Raw genomic sequence first — 19,847 nt, 5'->3', positions numbered from 1 at the left:
GTGCAATGAGTGCTATAATTTTGGTTGTTGTAAATATGTGAATAGTGTGAATACTTGATTTTGGTTTGCTACTTGGCACTAATTGTAGATACTACTTCTCTCTCTAGTTAGTCCTAGTAGTTGTTGATTATTAAGTTAGTTCTTGTTTACTTGCCTATTTTTGTTTTGCTTTTCATAATTGCATGCTTTCATTGCCTCCTCAGTTGAATGACATGGTCGCTTCCAGACCCGAGCTTGGCCACTTTTGATCCAGAAATTGAAAGAACTTTAACTCATATAAGGCAAGCTCAGCGCCGGCTAGCTTTTGTGAATAGTGAATCGGGCTCTCTTGAAGAGCACACCAATTCACTATCACCATCAACTCGTGACCATCATTCTTCAATCAACAAAGAGACCTTATTTTCATCTGTGGAGAGTACTAAAATCTCTTTGAGTGACTCAGGTGACACCATCATGGCAGACCCACCTCGTAGAATCACCTTGAAGGAAGCCAGAGCTCCTGATATTAACTTGCAACCGCTTCAAATCCGGTATCTGGATTTGGATCCGAATTTTGAGCTCAAAACCGGCACGATAAACTTGCTTCCCAAATACAATGGACTACCCGGGGAAGATCCTTTGAAGCATCTAAAGGAATTTTAAGTTACATGCTTCAAAGCGAGAAGGCATAGAGTGGATGAAGTAGCAGTGTTGGTCTTCACTTTCCCTTTCTCTTTGGGAGGAAAAGCGAATGAGTGGTTTTATACTCAACCGGGAGAGGTGATATCCAATTGGGACTTACTGCGTAAGGAATTTTTGGAAAAGTTCTACCCTCATCAGAAAACAGACAAGCTGTGAAGAGAAATCTCTTGCATTGTGCAACGAGATGGGGAGACTCTATATGAGTACTGGGAGAGATTTAAGAAGTTGCTAGAGGCTTGCCCCCATTACCGTATTGATGAGTTGGTGCTTATCATTTATTTTTGTCAAGGGATGCACCACCAAGACAAGCTTCTCCTAGATGCCACAAGTGGAGGATCCCTAACCAAAAACAAGACCACTACGGAGGCATGGAAAGTTATATCGGACTTAGTGGACTCAACTCAACACTCAAGGGCAAGAAGTCCACAACCAAAAGCTTTGAGTGAAGTTTCTCCTTCCGGAGATGCTATTTTGACCAAGACCCTCGGTGAGATGACAATTTTATTGTGACAAATCACCCAAGGGCAACAAATCCCTCAAGCTTTGATAACCCCTCCACCCCAACCTCCAAGGATCGAAGGACCACCAAGAATATATAGTGTTTGTGCTTGTAATACCCATTACACCGATGAGTACCCTCAACTCCAAGAGGACACTACATTGGCGGTAGCTAACCCCTGCCCACAAAGGCCCAACTACAACCAAGGATCTCACCAACATGGAAGAAATCAAAACCAAGGATGGAGGGATAATTCTAACCAAAGGTGGAACCAAGCTCCTCAAGCTCAACCAAACCAAAATGCGCAAGCCTACTATTATCAACATCCCCAAGGTCAACCACAATACCAACAACCCTACCAACAATCCTACCAACAACCACCACAATCTCAACCTCAAGGGAGGTATCAACACCCAAATAGTAGATCTAACCCTCCTCAAGTCAACTAAGCCCTTCCTTCCAATCAACCTCACATGAATGACACACTTCACACCTTTATGCAAGAACAACAGGAGTTCCACAAGAAACAAGAAACATATATGGCTACTATAGCCGAAGCTCTCTCCCGTTTGACTCTCCCTCCTCCAACTATGCAAAACACCCAACAAGCCTCAACTTCTAGTAGTTTACCCTCTCAACCTCAACCCAATCCTAAGGGAAGCATCAATGCCATCACCCTTAGGAGTGGCACTAAGTTGGATGATATTGGTGTTGTGCATACAAAGTTAAGTGAGGAGACAAACAATGAAGAGGTAGGAGATGAAGTGGAAGTGATAAAGGATGAGAATAAAAATGTTGAAAGAGGTGAAGAAGAACCACTCAAGGTCAAGGAGCCAAAGAGGAAGAATCCACTTGAAGAGCCTATGCCCATTCCATTTCCAACTTTGGCCAAGAAGGCTAAAAAGCAAGAAGAACTTGACCCTAGCATGGTGGAAGTTTTTAAGAATGTTAAAGTCACCGTCCTCCTCTTTCAATCCATTCAACAAGTGCCCAAATATGCCAAGTTCCTCAAAGATGTTTGCACTCATAAAGACAAACTTGGCGAGCTCAATAAAAAGTCGGTAGATGATTCTATCTTTTCTGTACTTCCTGAAAAATGCAATGATCCCGGCCCGTGTTTGGTTACTTATTTGATTGGTGGGATGAAGTTCATGGATTGTATGTGCGATTTAGGGGACGTGCGTAAGTATTATGTCACTCTCCATTTATGAAAGATTGAACTTGTTACCCCTAAAGAGGTCCGGAGCGAGATTTGTGTTGGCCGATAAGAGCATTGTATCAGTTGTGGAGATTGCAAAAAATGTCCTAGTTAACATCCAAGGATTGCTCTTCCCAGTTGATTTCCACATTTTGGAGACCCCTCCCATTGACTCAAACAAGCCATCATCCATACTCCTTGGAAGGTCATTCTTTCCCGTTTCAAGCTAGATGCGCACTCGGGAGACTATTCTTTTGAGTTCAATGGCAAGTCAGTCAAGTTCACTTTGGAGGAGTCCAACAAGCCCGTTCTCGAAGCCTATTCTATCTTTGGGTGCGATATAATTGAAGATAAAGTGATTGAGGATGGCAAGGAGCAAGAAGAAGAGGATATTACCAAGAATTCAAGTTCAAAGGATCACACTCAACCCAAGAATGCCAAGGAGTTGGAGATTTTCCTCCTTGGAAAAGTTTCTAAGTGACCAATGAAGCCATGCAAGTCCAACTTAGGACTCTAAACCAAAGTGCTTGGTGGGAGACACCCCACCATGGTAACATTGTTCCAACTTTATCTTTTGTTTATAGCTTTTTGAATTATTTCCTCTCTTGTGATATGATTATTAGCTTAGGTTTGGTTTAATGATTTTCAGTTGAATAAGTTGAATTTCTTGTGGAGTATGAACTTTTGCTTGTTTGAATGATTTGGGGTTGGTATGTTGATAAGCTAAGGGTAGGTACCTTAGTTTTGAAAAGAAAATTTTTTTGTGAAACAGGGCATCTGTGCGTGCGAACAAAACTGCGTTTTTCGCCACCTGTGCGGCTGCACAAGCCTGTGCGTCCGTACACTCCATGAAATGCCCTCTGGTCGTGGCGCCAGCACAGCCCGTGCGTGCGTGCTGCTCTATTCTCTGTGACCTATGCATGCGCACATCTCTGTGCGTACGCACGCGTTCTCCTTCTTGCGTTATCTGTGCAGTCGCATCGATGTGTGCGTCCGCACACCAATTGGAAACCCTCTGGTGGGAGCGAAGGAACAGCCTATGCACATGAACAACCTCCCCCATTTCTGCTTCTGTGCGTGCACACAGACCTGTGTGCGCACACACATATGATTCTGTCCTCAAGCAACATCTCTTTTAAAAAAAAAACCTTTCTGTGCGCCCGCACGCCTTAGTGCAACCCCTCTGCTGGAAGCGACCGCACGCTCTGTGCACTCCCATCCCTCTCCTTTTCATATTCTGTGCGTACGCATCAGCTTATGCATACGTACACACCCCTCTTATTTGTGACCTCTATGCGCGCGCTGCCTTCTGTGTGTCCGCACACTCTGATATATCCTCTCTGGTCACAGCGATCGCATGCTGTATGCGTTCGCACCCTTCTAAGTTTTGCTTTCTGTGCATCCGCACAGACCCCTGTGCGTCCACACACATCGCGTTCTAGGCATTAACAGCGCAACCTGCCCTGTTGAGAGGTAGCTTTTCTTTTCTTCTTTTCTTCTTCTCTTCACTGCTGTCCTCTCTCTCTTCTCTGCCCAGCGCCAGCCACCGCTGCCGTCGGCCACCACCGGCGACTCTCTCTCTACCACCCCTTTCTTTCTCTTTTCTTCTCTTCTCTTGTCTTCTCTTCTCTTTTCTTCTCTTTCTTTCTTTCCCTTCTCTTTTCTTTCTTCACCACCGGTGAGTTCTCTCCTCCGGTGCTTTTTTCGGCGAACCCAACCGACGTGAGCTCACAGTGGCTATAAGAAGTGCCATTGTTCCTCCCTAATTCTTGTTCTCTTCAACCTTTATACCTCAGGTACTTGTTTTTCTTTTCTTTTTATGTTAATTTTTTGCAATTGTTTTCATTTTCTTTTCTGTTGCTTAGATTAAATTTATTATTTTCTTTTTTCTTTCTTTGTATTGCAAAGTGTTGATTTTCGGGTTAATTATTATCAAATTTGAGCTTAATTAGGATGAACTTGCACATTGCATACCACATGTTCGATGAAATTTCTCAATGAATATTTTGTTTGATTCATATGACTTGGCCATCATATGCTTTCAACTTATCTTGTGTTAGGCATATTGTATGAACCATGCAACTTCAATTGTGAATTTTGATGTTGATCAAATTGTTTTACCAATGCATTTCTTTGCTTGTATGCTTTAAGCTCTACCACCCACGTCTTTCAAAACTTGTGTACTTTGTTAATGGGTGATTTTAGTTATAAATGCATTGTGTTTATGGAATCTAAGTTTCATTGTTCATCTTAGAATCTCAATTGGGTAACCACTTTACAAATGTTTAGCTTTTGTTGATGTCTTGATCAAACATCTTTTGGATCTAAATTAAGAACATTGTACATGTGATTACCACTTCTTGAGGATGAACAATTGACATTTCCTCTTTGAGTGACTGGTTATTGTTTTTGTACAAACTTTTTATCAATGAACTTTGATGCTAACAACTTCAATGACTAATTCATTCAAAGAATTCAAGGAATCAAATGGTGCTTGCTTGAAGTTGCTTTCATATCCATGCATTATATTTACAACTTGAGCACTTATTTTCGAAGCTTTGAACTTTGAGTTGCTTAAGAGTGTGATTGCCGTTGTCTCCAGCCAGTGTGTGTGCTCCAACCGCGCGCACCATTGGAATATACACATCGCCTATCTTGTGAATCACACTATTTTCAAGCTTCAAATTAAGAATATAGTTTTCCTGACTTTATTTGTGCTTCCTCTTTGATCCTATATTATTTATGTCCTATGATCTTGAAATCTTTTGTTTTCCTTTTAGGATACAGAAGAAGGGTAAGAAACCGGTCACTTTACCAGTTGTGCAACCTACAACCCGCACATCCAGACCTTATTTCATGGATCGCCCAAGTGATAACCCGAATGTCTTGGTCAACCAGAGAGCCGAGTTCCAATATTAAAAATTTGAGAAAAGGTCAATCAATTGGGAGCGGACGCTTAAGGTTCCGAGCAAGTACAAACCGGTCATCCATGAACGAATTTCCTCACTTCATTGGGAGTTTCTTGAGCAAGACCCAATTGAAGTTAATGAAACCATGGTGCGGGAATTCTACGCCAACTACCAAACTTGGGAAGCGGAGTTGGTATTCCTCTGGGGAAAGAGGTTGGATACTTCCAACCGAGCTCTTGAAGCCATTCTGAAGATCCCCCATATTTCGCCTGAGAAGGATGATTATTTGAGGATCAAAGCGAATGTGTTCAAGGGCAGGATGTCTTTGGCTCCTATACTTGAGAGAATTGGCCGTCCCGGTGCTTCATGGGAGTTTAGCAAAGGGAGAAAATCTGTTCCCACTAGCATTGCTTACTCTGATTTGAATGCTGAGGCTCGAATTTGGCATCAAATCGTGGCGGACTACATTATTCCCAGCACCCATGCTACCCATGTCAGATTCAAGACTGCTTTGCTACTTTGGGCTATTATGGAAGGAAAGAGCATAGCCATTGTGCCTTTGATATGCACATCGATATGGAAACTGATTGAGAAGAAGAACATCAACATTCCTTTTCCATCGATGGTGATGCGTTTAGCGACAGCAGCGGGGGTAGAGGGGCATCCGACGAACATAATGTTTGAGGTTCCAAGAAGCAACAAGTTCATTCTGAGGGAAGATTTGGAAGGATCAACAGACACAGCACCCTCCAAGAGGAAGACAACCACAGTACCACCATCAAGTCTACCAACTTCATCAACTCCTTTACCGATTCTAGGATCTCCTTCGGACTTGTTCCAAGACATCTTGCACAAAATCCACCACATGGAGCATTTGGAGCAAAAGTGTTTCGAGTGGATAGTGGCAAAGCTAGAAGGAAAAGACCCTGGCCCAACTCTTGAGGATTTATCCAAGCTAGTTGTGGAGGAACAAGATGAAGGTGACTAACCCATTTTTGCGACCAGCAGCTAAAGGTGGATGACGAACGGATTTTCTGCTAGTAAAGAAATTCACAATAAGTTCTCGTTGAAAGTATAATTTCTAAACCAACAAAGAATCCTTTCGTACAAAAGTTTTGGTTGTCACTAAAGCAAACCCAATAAAATTGATAACCGAAGTATTTAAACCTCTGGTCATCTCTCAAGGAATTGCAGGGAAGTATGATTTATTATTGGTTATGGAAAAGTATCTTTTTGGGTTTTTGAAATAGGGAACAAGGAAATAAATTGGCAAGAAGTAATCATGAAAACCCTTGCAAGGTATAAGAACTGGAAATCCCATCCTAGTTATCCTTATCAATTGTGATGGGAATTGTTTATTGCTCCCACTTAGTTAACCCTTACTAAATATAGGAAAGTCAAGTGGACTAATCAATTTGATTCCTCAAGTCCTAGTCAACTCTTATAGAAAGACTAGCTTTAGAGGGATCCAAATCAACCAGCAAATTCCAATTATCAATTAACAAAGGAGTTTGATAACTCAAGTGTCACCAATTACTCAACCAAAGCTAAGAATGTAAAAAGCTAGATTAAAATCATAAATCTGAAATACCTCGAATTGCATTAAATAGAAATTCAAATCTAACATGAAGAGTTCATAAACCAATTTGGCAACATAAGTAATTAACAAGAGAAATAGATGAAGAGAACTAAATTAAAGGAACATTGAACCTGGATTTGAGAAGAAGTAATCCTAAAACTAAGAGAAATCCTAAATTCTAAAACCTAGAGAGAGTTGTATGTATGAATGAATGGATTCTCCCATTTTATAGCCTCTAATCTGTCTTTTCTAGGCCGAAAACTGGGTCAGAAATAGCCCAGAAATCGCTGGGGGCGAATTCAGAAACATACAGGTCATTGGATTTACGCAGATCCATGCGTGTGCATCACTTATCTTCAGGGAAACTATGGCAAATTATACATCATTTCAAAGCCCCAAATGTTAGCTTTCCAATGGAACTAGAACCACCTCATTTGGACCTCTGTAGCTCAAGTTATGGTCAGTTAAGTACGAAGAGGTCAGGTTGGACAACTTAGCAATTTCTTCAACTTCTTGTATTCCTTTCAGTTTTGCATGCTTCCTTTCCATCCTCTAAGCCATTTCTGACTTATAAATCTTGAAATCACTTAACACATATATCAAGGCATCGAATGGTAATAAGAGAGGATTAAAATTAGCAATTTAAAGGCCCAGGAAACATGTTTTTAATGATAGCACAAGATTAGGAAGGAAAATGTAAAACCATGCAATTAGTATGAATAAGTGTGCAAAGACTTGATAAAAACCACTCAATTGAGAACAAGATAAACCATAAAATAGTGGTTTATCAGTGGACCCCCAAGGGTCTCATTCTCCCGGATCGTAAGCATGCACGGAGGACCGTGCACAAACTAAGTGTGGGGGAGGATCGATGATTTCAAGGGGGGTAAAATTTCTCTTTTCAAAGCACTTTGCAATGTTTCTTTCAAGTCTTTTTCTTCATTTTGAGTAGTTTTATTTCTGTTTTATCTTGTTTGGCTTATTTGTAAATATTTCTTTAATATTCATAATAGTTAATATTTGCATGTTGCATGATAGAATGAATAAGTTGGTGAAACACCAAGAAATTTCCATGAGATCTTTTCTAAGGCATAGCATTAATTTAATTGAAGAAAAGGTTGTGTTTGCCAACTTGCTTGGAGTAAATTATTTGTAGAACATAGAAAAGAGCTAGAACAACATACCTTGTGAGATTTGAGCTCTGATAGATGGTTGCATTTTTCAACCATAATGTCTGTTCTTGTGTGATTATACTCCTTTTTTATTGTGATCATTGATTTGCATGATTCTTTATGTCCTGTATTTGTGTTTGGATGTATTTAGCATGATTGAGGTCATCTTTGATGTTAAACTCACTAACCTATATGGCCAACCCTTGCATTCACTTTTGTGAACCCCTTTGAGCCTGCGAATCCCCTTTTGTTCTGATGTTAAGCATATTACTCCCCTTAAGCAAAAAACCATAGATGTCCCTAAATTACTCTTTGATTAGCTTGAGTGGATTAGTGTGTATATTCTAAGTGTGGGAGAATTTTGGGAAATATTGGTGATAGAGGCATGAACTCATTGTGAAAAATTTTTGGCAATTAGGTAATGCTCATGCATTTCATTGATTAAGACATGTGCATCTATAGTTCAATTTAAAAAAAATGTGCATAATAAAGTATGAAATAAAAGAGTTAAATAAAGGATGCATATGTCATGTTTTGAAAAGAAAATGCATGAGTAAGGTAAGATAGAAAAAATGGGTGGATAGGTTGTATTGTTATGTGTATATAAATGATATAGGATGAGGGGACACTTAAGCTAATCAAAGAACTAATTTTTTAAGTCCACTTAACCATATTCATCCTACCTTAACCCTAGCCCCATTACATCCCTCTAAAGGCCTCATGATATTTGTTATTCATGCATTAAATACTAGTTGATTGTTAGATGACTTGCAAATCTTTGAAAAGCATGATAAAAGGATAATTGAGTGGTTAAACCCCTAAACACTGAGCGAATTGAGTGAACACATATCCGGTGATCGCTCAATTCTATGTTCTTACATCTCATATTGTATCTTCTTGCAAGTTGTTCGATTGGATAGTTTTGAAAATTTCAATTCAATTCTTTGGACATTGATCTTTGTGCATGAACTCTTTGCATTGGCCCTAAAGCTTTCTTGTGATGGATTGGAATTTCATGGTTTGTTTCTACCAACTCTTAGCGTAGTACATATTGGTAAATAGCCTTAGGATAGTTACATGCATTTAAGTAGTGTATAGAATAAGTCGTTTTCCCTTTCATCTATCTCTTTTGAATGTGTTTAGCATGAGGACAAGCTAGTGTTTAAGTGTGGGGGAATTGATGAATTCATATTTGATGATGATTTTTGGTTGGAATTGAATGGATTTCATCATATAAAATTGCACTTATTCCCTTGAATAGCATGCTTTTGAACTTTCCTACCAATTTGTGCTTGATTATGAAAATATGCTCTTTTGTGCCTAATTTAGCCTATGTTATTCCATTTGCCTTCCATTCGATGCCTTGATGTTGGTTGTGAGTGATTTCAGATGTATAAGGTAGGAATGGCTTGAAGAAAATGGAAGAAGAGCATGCAAAGTGGAAGAAGCATGAAGAATCAAAGGAGACAAGCACAAAGACGTGTGCGTACGCACAGACCTGCGTGCGTATGCACAGCCACCAAATCAGAGCCGCGTGTGCGCATGGATTACTTCGAGCGCGTTGTGCGGTCATTCAGAGTATCGCCTAGTGTGCATGCGCACAGCTACTTGTGTGTACGCACAGGAAAAGATTTTCGCAAAGTGTGCGAACGCCATTTTGGTGGATTGGAGGCCCATTTTTGAAGCCATTTAGCTCATATTGAAGGGAGAATGAAGACCATAAGATAGCATATCATTAGGATAGCTTAGGAATAGTAGTAGGAAGCTTTAGTATAGTTTTTCTCTAAGTTTTTCATCATCTCTATTAGGGTTTATATTAGGTTTTACATTCAAGTGCCATTTCCATTTTTGATCTTGGATTTTGCTAGCTTCCATTGTAAGTATCTCTTTGTTATTGCTCTTTATTGTTACATTGTTCTTATTCTTTCTTATAATTCAAGTCATAGTTCAATTTTACTTCTCTTTTGCAATTTCAATTTCTTGTTGATGAATTTGATGTTTGATGTTTGTTTCATGCTTTATTGTGTTATTCTTGTTGATTCAGATCATTTGTTGCTTTTAGTTTCAAGCCTTTTCTCATTTTTCCCATGTTTAATGTTTTTGCCCACCAAGTGTTTGACAAAATGTCAACCATGGTTTTAGGCTAATTTTCTAGCTCTTGGCTTGGGAAAAGTGAGCAATTGGGTTTCTAGAGTTGGAATGTCCAACATTTAGTGTCAATTCTTGGATTGTTAATTGTTCTTGTTCCCACTAACGCTAATTTGTTGCTAAGGCAATTAGCAAGCAATTTTGGATTTGTGGGTTAAGAACACTTAGCTTATGCTCATTTAACTTACTCTCCGATGTGAAGGTTGATCAAGTGAGATTAACCCATTATAATTGTTATAGTTGTGGTTCCAACAAGGAAAGGACTGATAAATCCCATTTGTAGGGTTTATCTTGTGCGTAATTTAGGAGATTTTATGACATTTTACCTACATTTATTCAATGAAATAGCATGGTTTCATGATTGTCTCCTAATTTGTACTTAAGTGTGAAAACATGCTTTCTAGGCCCTTAATTAGCTAAATCTAATTCACCTTTGATTCCACTAGATGCCTTGATTTGTTTGTTAAGGGATTTCAGGTTGAAAAGGCTAGGAATGGATCAAAGGAATGAAGAGGAAAGCATGCAAAGTGGAGAAATCATGGAAAAGCAAGGATTTGGGATGCTGAAACCCACGCGCACGCGTGGATTGTGACGTCGCATGGCGACGCGTACGCGCACATGACACGTACGCGTGGATAGAAAATTGTCAAGTGACGCGTACACGTGACGTGCGCGTACGCGTCGGTATCCGCACGTGACTCACTTAAAGGCAAAACGCTGGGGGCAAATTCTGGGCTTCCCAGGGCCAAATCCAACTCACTTCTGATGCTATTTAACCCAAGGAATGAAGAGGAGTCAACATACCTTTACACACTATTTTAGTTTAGTTTAATTTTTGGAGGGAAAGTTAGTTTTAGAAATAGAAGCTCTCACTTCTCTCTAGGGTTAGGATCAGGTTAGATCTAGCTTAGAATTTCTTAGATCTTGGTTTAATTCATGCTTTGATTTACTTTTCTCTTTGTAATTCTTCATTTTCTACCTTTCCTCTCTCTAGTTTTGCTTTTAATTCATGTAATCCTCTACTTTTATGTTGATGCATTTTTGTTCTTCTATTTTTATTTCAATGCAATTTATGATTCATGTTCTTCTATTGTTGAATTGCTTAGTTCATTTTACTTTCCTTTTATGCCTTCTAAGTGTTTGATGAAATGCTTAGTTGGATTTTAGAGTAGAATTTTATGCTCTTGGCTTGGGAAGGTAACTTAGGAACTCTTGAGTTACTAATGTCCAAGTGATTGATAATTGGGAAACATTAACTCTAGATCTCACTAATTGAATTGGTGGAGAACTAGGACTTATGGACTTGGATTGACATAGCTCATTTGACTTTCCTTTATTAGTTAGAGGATGACTTAATAGGATTGATCCTTGCCAATTTTCATGTTGTGGTTAGTGATTAGGATAAAGATCCTTGACCACCAAACCTTGCCAAGACCTTCATAGTTATTAGTTTACTTCATTGTTATTTACATTTCATGTTTCTTATCCCAAAACCCCAAAATATCTCATAACCAATAACAAGACACTTTATTGTAATTCCTAGAGAGAACGACCCGAGGTTTAAATACTTCGGTTATTAGGATTATTAGGGGTTTGTTACTTGTGACAAACAAATTTTTGTATGAAAGGATTAGTGTTGGTTTAGAAACTATATTGCAACGAGAATTCATTTGAGAATTCTAAACCGTCAAAAGTCCGTTCATCAAAATGGCGCCGTTGCCGGGAAATTGCAATGGTGTTATGTTATTGGTTATTGTATATATGTGAATAATGTGAATATGTTTTCTTTTGTTAGCTCTTGCTAGTTTTAGGATTTGGTTTTTTTGTTTCTTATTTGATTTTATTTTCATTTTCTCTTGCTATCATGAATTCTCACTTTGGCTATGAGTTTGGTTCTAACTATGTTGTAGGAAATGAGGGCTTCAATGAAGATGTGTATCAAGGATAGGACAATCAAAGGTGGGAGGAGCCATATGCATATGATCAATCTTCATGGCAACAACCTCCACCAATGCACTATGAAGAAGAGCCATTCTATGATGCATACCAATCCAATGGCTATAGTGAATCTCCTTGTGACTTTCAAGAACCACCACGATATGCCTACGAGTCATATCCTCAACATGAACCTCACCCATACTCACAAGCCTCCTTTCACCAAACACATCCACATGACCCTAACCCACATATACCATACCAACCACCTTTTGAACCATATGAGCCATACATGGAACCGCCATTCCAATATCAATACTCCCAAGAACCACCTTAGTACACACCACCATACCCTTACCAAGAAGGACCACCTTCCTATTATGAACCTTTTTCTCCAAGACAATGAAGCCTCTTATCCACCCCAATCCTCAATGGATGAAATCCTTAGCCTTATACTTCAAGGGCAAGGAGAAAATGCAAATGGAGACACTAGAATTTGTGGCTATCTTGACCAAGGTAGTAAGCACTTTAGCCTCCCAATAATTGAGCACTCAAAGCACTCCCATGGTCACATGTGGAGAATTAATTGAAAAGCATAGTATGAAGGAGAGATTGGAAACTCCGGTGGAACATGAGGGATGTTATTTTGTGTTAGAACAATTGGAGGAACCTATGATCATTGAAGAAGAGGAAGAAGTGGTTGAAGACTTAGGAATGTGATGAATGAGTTTTGCTTGATGGTCTAGAATTTCTTCTTATAGAAGGAATAACTTCGTTGTAAGCATAGTTCCAAACCAACAAACAATTCCCACATCAAAAATTTGGTTTTGTCACAAGTACAAACCCCAAATAAGAAATAACTGGAGTATTTTGGGCTCCGGGTCGTCTCACGAAGAGTTGCAATGAAATGTATGATTATTGGCTATGAGGGGACAAGGGGGTTTTGATTTATGAGAGGGCAAGGAAAGTAAATTGGGCAAGAAAAGTAAATCAAGTAAACAACAAAGGAAAGCAAGTAATAAAGAGAGACATTCATGGCAATGGATTGAGATCATAGGCTTTCTATCCTAGTCATGCATGATTAATTCATCTTATTTAGTTAACTCACACATCGGAAGAATGTCAAACAAGACTAATTAATCATGTCACAAATATAAACAAGAATTTATCTTATTACGTCATCTCCAACATTGGAAGAAGGTATCTTGCATGAAATACACTCAGAAACAAGTTGGATTTGGGCTTGGGCAGCTCAGAAATCGCCCCCAGTATTTTGCCATTAAGTGGGCCAAGTAAGAGTATCGGCGCGCGCGCGCCCTGTGCGCGTGCGTGTCGCTGGTGAATTCCCAATCTGCGCGGAAGCGGTATGTGCGCGTGCGCGCCTTGTACGCGTGCGCGTCCATTGGTGCATTCCAAATCTTTGTTTCTTCATGCATTCTCCTCTTTGCATGCTTTTCTCCTCATTTCTTCCATCCAATACTTGCCTAATGAACCTGAAATTACTTAACAAACACATCAAGGCATCGTATGGAATTAGGGTGGATTAAAATCACCAATTTAAGGCCTAAAAAGCATGTTTTTACATTTAAGCATAATTTAAGGGAGAATTACAAAACCATACCATTTCATTGAATAAATGTGGAAAAAGGTGGATAAATCCCCCGAAATAAGCACAAAATAAACCACGAAATCGGGGTTTATCAGAGTGCGGAACCTCCTTGGGAACCTAGGGTTGAAGAGAACCTCTCCAAGAAGATTAAATTTGATGTTGAAGAGGAGAGTGCACAACCACCAAAACAATTTTTGAATGAAGACTTGGAAGGAATGAAGCAAGAATTGAGTTCCCTTGGAGATGAAGATCATGCATCCAATCTTCTTGGTGGTGAATCCTTTGAATTTGAAGAACCTTCTCCCGATGAGATGGAAAGCAATATGGAGGTAGATTTTTCTCTTCCTCCCATTTATGATTTGAGTGAAGGAGAAGAGTTAGATGAAATTGATGAACAAAGGATTGAGAAGGAAGAAGTTTGTAAAGAGGTGGAGACAATCAAGGAAAAACACAAGGGAGTAGAGCTTGCAAGGACATTGGAAATACCTCTCCCCAAGCTACCACCATCCATTCTTTCATTCAAGTGGGTAAATTCCTTATACTTGAGCTTTATTATTCCCCTTGAATATGGTTTGCTTGAAACGGATGGTCAACTTAGATATATTTGTGGCTTTAAGAGTAAAAGGGAGATGGTTAGTGGTTGGCAATGTAAATCAAAGTTCATGATGGTTACATGCCCAAATCTTAAAAGCGAGGGTTGGTGTAGAACTAGATTGCTTGGGTCTAAGATGATGTTTGGTCACTTGAATGAGAATTCTAAAACTATGGCACCCAAATGGAATAATGATGATCAACATGAAGATGGGTGTAGAAACAAGATATGGGATCCCGGCATACATGAGGATCAAATTTGGGAGCCCTTAGCTTGTGTGAAACTCCATCAAGGCTTGGAGTTATCATCTTTGAAGAATAGAGCTTATTGGAGATTTAAGCATTGGTGGATGTTCCAAGATGGTTACAAGCACAAGCCACCTTGATGAGGAGCTTCCCATAAGTCCAACTTAAGGACAATAAACAAAAGTGCTAGGTGGGAGACACCCCACCATGGTAAAATCTTTCTTTTTTTCTCTTTTGTATATATTGGTAAAAGTAGTTTAATTTCATGTTTTGATTAATTTGTTGAGTTTATTTGGTAGTTTAGTATGTTAAATAAGGTTCTATGGTGTTTTGGTAGCTGTTTGGAGGTTTGGAATGCTTGGATAGGTGCAAAAATATAGAAAAATTTTGAAAAACAGAGCACCATCCATGTGTACGCGCACTGCACGCGTACGCGTGCATCAAGCATCTTCGCCTATCCACGCGCACGCGCCATGCACGCGTACGCGTGGATACCAAATTTTCATTCCTCCATATATTGACCCGAGAGTTGTGTGAATGCTGGGCGAGCACTGTGCCCGAGGCACAAACCAACTCGCGTGCACGCGTACATGACGCGTACGCGTCACTCTCGAAATAAGCCATCGACGCTGACGTGCCATGTACGCGTACGCGTTGGGCCCATTTCACCACCATCCGCACGCGCGCGCCATGCACGCGTACGCGCGGATGCCCCTCTTTCACTACACTTCTTTTCTTCTCCTCCTTCCATTTCTTTCCTTCTCCTTTCTTCTTCCCTTCTCCTACCCCTCATCCAACCCTTCTAAACACCATCTATAACCACTTCTTTTAGTTAGTCAGGTTAGTTAGTTGATTACTTAGTTTAGTTTTTATCTTCTTTTCTCTTTTTCATTATAAGCGTTGGATTATGGATTTTGTTTACCATATATTGCTGCTTATTAATAATTGCATGCTATCTTAGCATAATTATTTTTGAATATTCTTTGTTGGATCTCTTGATTGAGGTTATAAATTGCTACTTGGTTTTGACTTTTTCATACTTAATCTTGAGAATTCAATGATGAGAATTGCCTTCAAGCTTGTACATCCTTTTGAATTGCATGATTTGTCCACCATGTAATTGGAATCTTTTTCCTCGATTAGGCAAATTCTTGATGGATGTTGTGTATTTATCTTAATGCATTGTGTTTCATGATCATATGCATCCATATGTTATGGCTTGAATGCTTTCATGCTTCTTTAATGCTTGTTTTACCTTACAAGTTTACTTAAAGAATCTCAAGCACACTATGATGAGTGAAATGCATGCTTCTTTTGTGACATCGCTTTTTATGCTAGTGTGAGTTCTAAATTGCGCGCGGTTTAGGACACACACACCTATTTGCCATTAATGTCACATTAATTCACTCACCCCATTCTAGTGATTATTACCTCATTCAACAATGTATGCTTCCTTGCTTTTGTATTATCCCATCTTATGGTGTTATATTTTTGTTTTTCATGAACGATGCACCGCAAGCAAAAACGGAAGCGAGAGAAAGAACACGCAGCACCGGTTGACCTACCAGCTGAAGGTGGCAACCCGGCAAGTCGCCGTACCCCCTTGCTCATCTTTGAATGCACCGAGGACGGTGCAAACTTTTAAGTGTGTGGAGGTCGTCTGACCAATCGGTGATTTTGGGTGACAAAATTCTAATCCCAACACTTTTGCATTTCATTTATAGGTTTTTAGGATTTTTACTTTCATTTTCTTATTTTTGCATATATATACATAATAAGCTTAGTCAAAATAATGAAATCTTTCAAGATTTCTATCTATAGGGCATCTCAATTGATTTGAGTGAAAACTTTTCATAGAACTTGCTTGAATTATATATATTGTGGAACATGGTTTTTGAGCTAAGAACACAAGCTTGTGAGATTTGAGCCTAATGGTGTGGTTACATCTTATAACCACTTATTTTTCTTCTTGTGTGCATTATTCTCTTTCTATGATTGTAATCTTTGATTTGTTTGATTCTTTATGTCCATTATTTTGTGTATTCATGCATTTATATGATTGATGCTATCATTTCATTTAGCTCACTTACCCAAATAGCCTTACCTCTTATCATCCATTGTTAGCCAATTTGAGCCTACGATTAACCCACTTTGTTCTTTAATTTAGCACATTACAAGCCTTAAAGTGAAAAACAATAAATGTCCTCAATTTGGATCTTTGATTAGCTTAGCCTAGTGAGTGTGTGTAATGACGATCTGATTTCCTATCGATAAAGAAATTCACAAAAATATAATCGCGTTGTAAGTATAGTTTCTAAACCAACAGAGAATCCTTTCGTGCAAAAGTTTTGTTTGTCACTTAAACAAACCCAATAAAATTGATAACCGAGTATTTAAACCTCGGGTCGTCTTCTCAAGGAATTGCAGGGAGGTGTTCTTATTATTAGTTATGGAAAACAGTGTTTTTGGGTTTCAAAAGGGTTGAACAAGGAAAATAAATTGTAGGAATTAATAAATTAATATCTAATAAAACTCTTGGCAAGGTACGAAAATTCGGAAGTCCTATCCTAGTTACCCTTATCGATGGTGATGAGAATTGAGTTTTAATCCCACTTAGTTAACCTTTACTAAAGCAAAGGAAAGTCAAGTGAACTAATTAGTTAGATCCTCAAGTCCTAGCCAATTCCTAAGAAAGGACTAGAGTTAGTGGAATTCAATTCAATTAGCAAAAATAACAATTATCAATCACGATGAGTTTGACAACTCAAGAGTTACCAATTAATCAACCAAAGACAAAAGGGAAAATTCTAAATTAAATTAAAAGTATTCATATAAATAAAGCAAAGCAAAGTCAAATATGAAATACCTCAAATTATATTAAATAGAATATTCAAATCTAAATACGAAGAATTCATAATCCAAATTGGTAACATGAGTCAGATACGAATAAAAGCATTAGAATAAATAAAAATATAAAAGGAATATTGAACCTGAGAGGAAGTTGAAATCCTAAATCCTTTAAGAGAAATCCTAATCCTAAAACCTAAGAGAGAGGAGAGAACCTCTCTCTCTAAAAACTACATCTAAATTATGAAAAGTGAATAATCGAGAACCTCCCTTATGAATTGATGCATTCCCCCACTTTATAACCTCTAATCTGTGTTTTCTGGACTTAGATCTGGGCCGAAAGGGTTTCAAAAATCGCTGGGGGCGTTTTCTGCAGTTTCTGCACGTGGCGTCTGTCACACGTCCGCGTGGGTCACGCGGTCGCGTCATCTGGGAGTTTTCCTTGTCACGCGTTCGCTTTGGTCATGCGTACGCGTCATTTGCGTTTTGCTCAAGGCACGCGTCCGCGTCAGTCACGCGTTCGCGTCGCTGCCCTTTTCTTCAAAACTCCATTTTTGTGCTTTCCTTCCATTTTTGTATGTTTCCTTTCTGCCCTCTAAGCCATTCCTGCCTTAGGAGATCTGAAAATACTTAACACACAAATCACGGCATCGAATGGTAATAAAGGGTAATTAAAATTAATATTTTTAAAGCATAGGAAACATGTTTTTCACATATATCACATAATAAGGAAGGGAAAGTAAAACCATGCAATTTACATGAATAAGTGGGTGAAGGATTGAATAAATCACTTAAATTGAGCACAAAATACATCATAAAATATGGGTTTATCAACCTCCCCACACTTAATCAATAGCATGTCCTCATGCTAAATCCAAGAGAAAGGGTAAAGTTAGAATGGTGGAATCTCATGCAATGCATTCTATTCTAAATTCAACTACCTAAATGAATCATGCAATTCTAGTTATTATTCACTTGTATATAAAGCTTATATATAATTAAATTAATTCATATCCTCAAGGAATCATATATGCATAGCCAAACCCTAGATAATGTTAAAGCACTTTTACAATTGAAATGGGTAAAAGTATTTCACAAACTTGCAAGACAATTAACAATTAAGCAGAGATATATGGTGATGAGGTATTGAACCCTCACTGGATTTTTGTGTTTACTCTCTAGTCACTCAGTGTTTATTGGATTAATCACTCTATTCTTTTTCTATCCTTGCTTTTCTAAAACTTTGTTCTTCATCTAACCAATCAACAAATATTGAATATAGTCATACAAAAATCATGAGGTCTTTTTCAAGGTTGTACTGGGGCCAAGTTAAAGGTAAGGGTATATGTATAAGGCTAAGTGAGCTAACAAAGTGAATCCTTGATTAGTCTAAGATCTCACCTAACATACGTACTTTATATAATTTTAAAGTGCTTTTACCTATTTACCCAAATTTTTCCACTTTGTATTACAAGCTCATGCATTAGATTTAATTTTGAAATTTTGTCCCATGTGCATTGATTCTCTTTTTTTATTTTGCACTTGGGGAATTTTTGTATCCCCTTATTTGAGTACTAAAAATATAAATTTTTTTTATGCACATGGTAATTTAGTTATTTTGATTTCACATGAGCATGCTTCCTAAATTTATGAAATAACTTATTCATTTTAAATTCCTACTTTGTTTCTATCATACCATATTCCCATAAAATTTCCCACACTTAAATTGTACACAATATCTATCTTAAGCTAACCAAGGATTCAACTTGGGATTGTTATTTTGTTTTTCTACTTAAGGCTTGTAATGTGGTTATAGAACAAGAGGGGATTAAAAGCTCAAGGGGGCTAACAAGGGTGATGTAAAAGGTAGGCTAATTTAGGATAAGTGAGGAAAGATTCAAATGATGGCCTCAATCATCTCTTGGTATGTATCTATATTCTATATTGGATATATAGACTAAAACAAAGTAAAGAACATCAGAAAGAAAAAAGAAGGGAAAAACACATAAGAATGAAATTTATGGTTTGAATGTAACCATACAATTAAGCTCAAAACTCACAGGCTGTGTGTTCTCCAGCTCAAAAACCATATATCAGTTATGTATGTCATGCAATTAGAAATCAAGAGTTCCCATTATTCTCAATGTAAATATTAGGGTGGCTTTTAAAATCTTAGTGTTCCTCCTTGAAGAAATGTTGTTAACTAACTAACATGTAATGCTATATATACAAGGTGTGTGGATTATTTTAATTTACTAAAGTTTCTAGTTTACTCCTTTTATTATCAATTAAACCAAACTATTATATGCTAAAAGGGTAAACTATACTAATTAATCCACATATTCTATAACTAATAAGTTTAGAATTGCAAACTAAACTAAATGTCTAAGATATAAACTAAAGTGCAAAATGCAAAAATAAAGTAAAAATACA

At 38.2% G+C, this 19,847-nt stretch overlaps 1 protein-coding gene across 1 annotated transcript; it reads left to right on the top strand.

Annotated features, from left to right (window-relative positions):
• LOC107620542 lies at positions 1,654-5,297 on the top strand. The gene is made up of 3 exons (XM_016322689.1): positions 1,654-2,241; positions 2,354-2,583; positions 5,159-5,297. The coding sequence occupies exons 1-3, from the start codon at positions 1,654-1,656 to the stop codon at positions 5,295-5,297; spliced, it is 957 nt and encodes a 318-aa protein (XP_016178175.1).

Source organism: Arachis ipaensis, chromosome B10 (assembly GCF_000816755.2).
Source record: "Arachis ipaensis cultivar K30076 chromosome B10, Araip1.1, whole genome shotgun sequence".
Classification (NCBI taxonomy): domain Eukaryota; kingdom Viridiplantae; phylum Streptophyta; class Magnoliopsida; order Fabales; family Fabaceae; genus Arachis; species Arachis ipaensis.
The sequence above is the reverse complement of the archived record's forward strand: the minus strand, read 5'-3'. Positions and strand labels throughout refer to the sequence as shown.

Excerpts from the sequence above, each read along its gene's own strand:
- LOC107620542 (XM_016322689.1), top strand. The coding sequence starts at position 1,654 with ATGAATGACACACTTCACACCTTTATGCAAGAACAACAGGAGTTCCAC. Across the intron at positions 2,242-2,353 it reads GCGAGCTCAATAAAAAGTCG|GGGACGTGCGTAAGTATTAT; the intron begins GTAGATGATTCT and ends TGTGCGATTTAG. Across the intron at positions 2,584-5,158 it reads TCATCCATACTCCTTGGAAG|GATACAGAAGAAGGGTAAGA; the intron begins GTCATTCTTTCC and ends TTTTCCTTTTAG.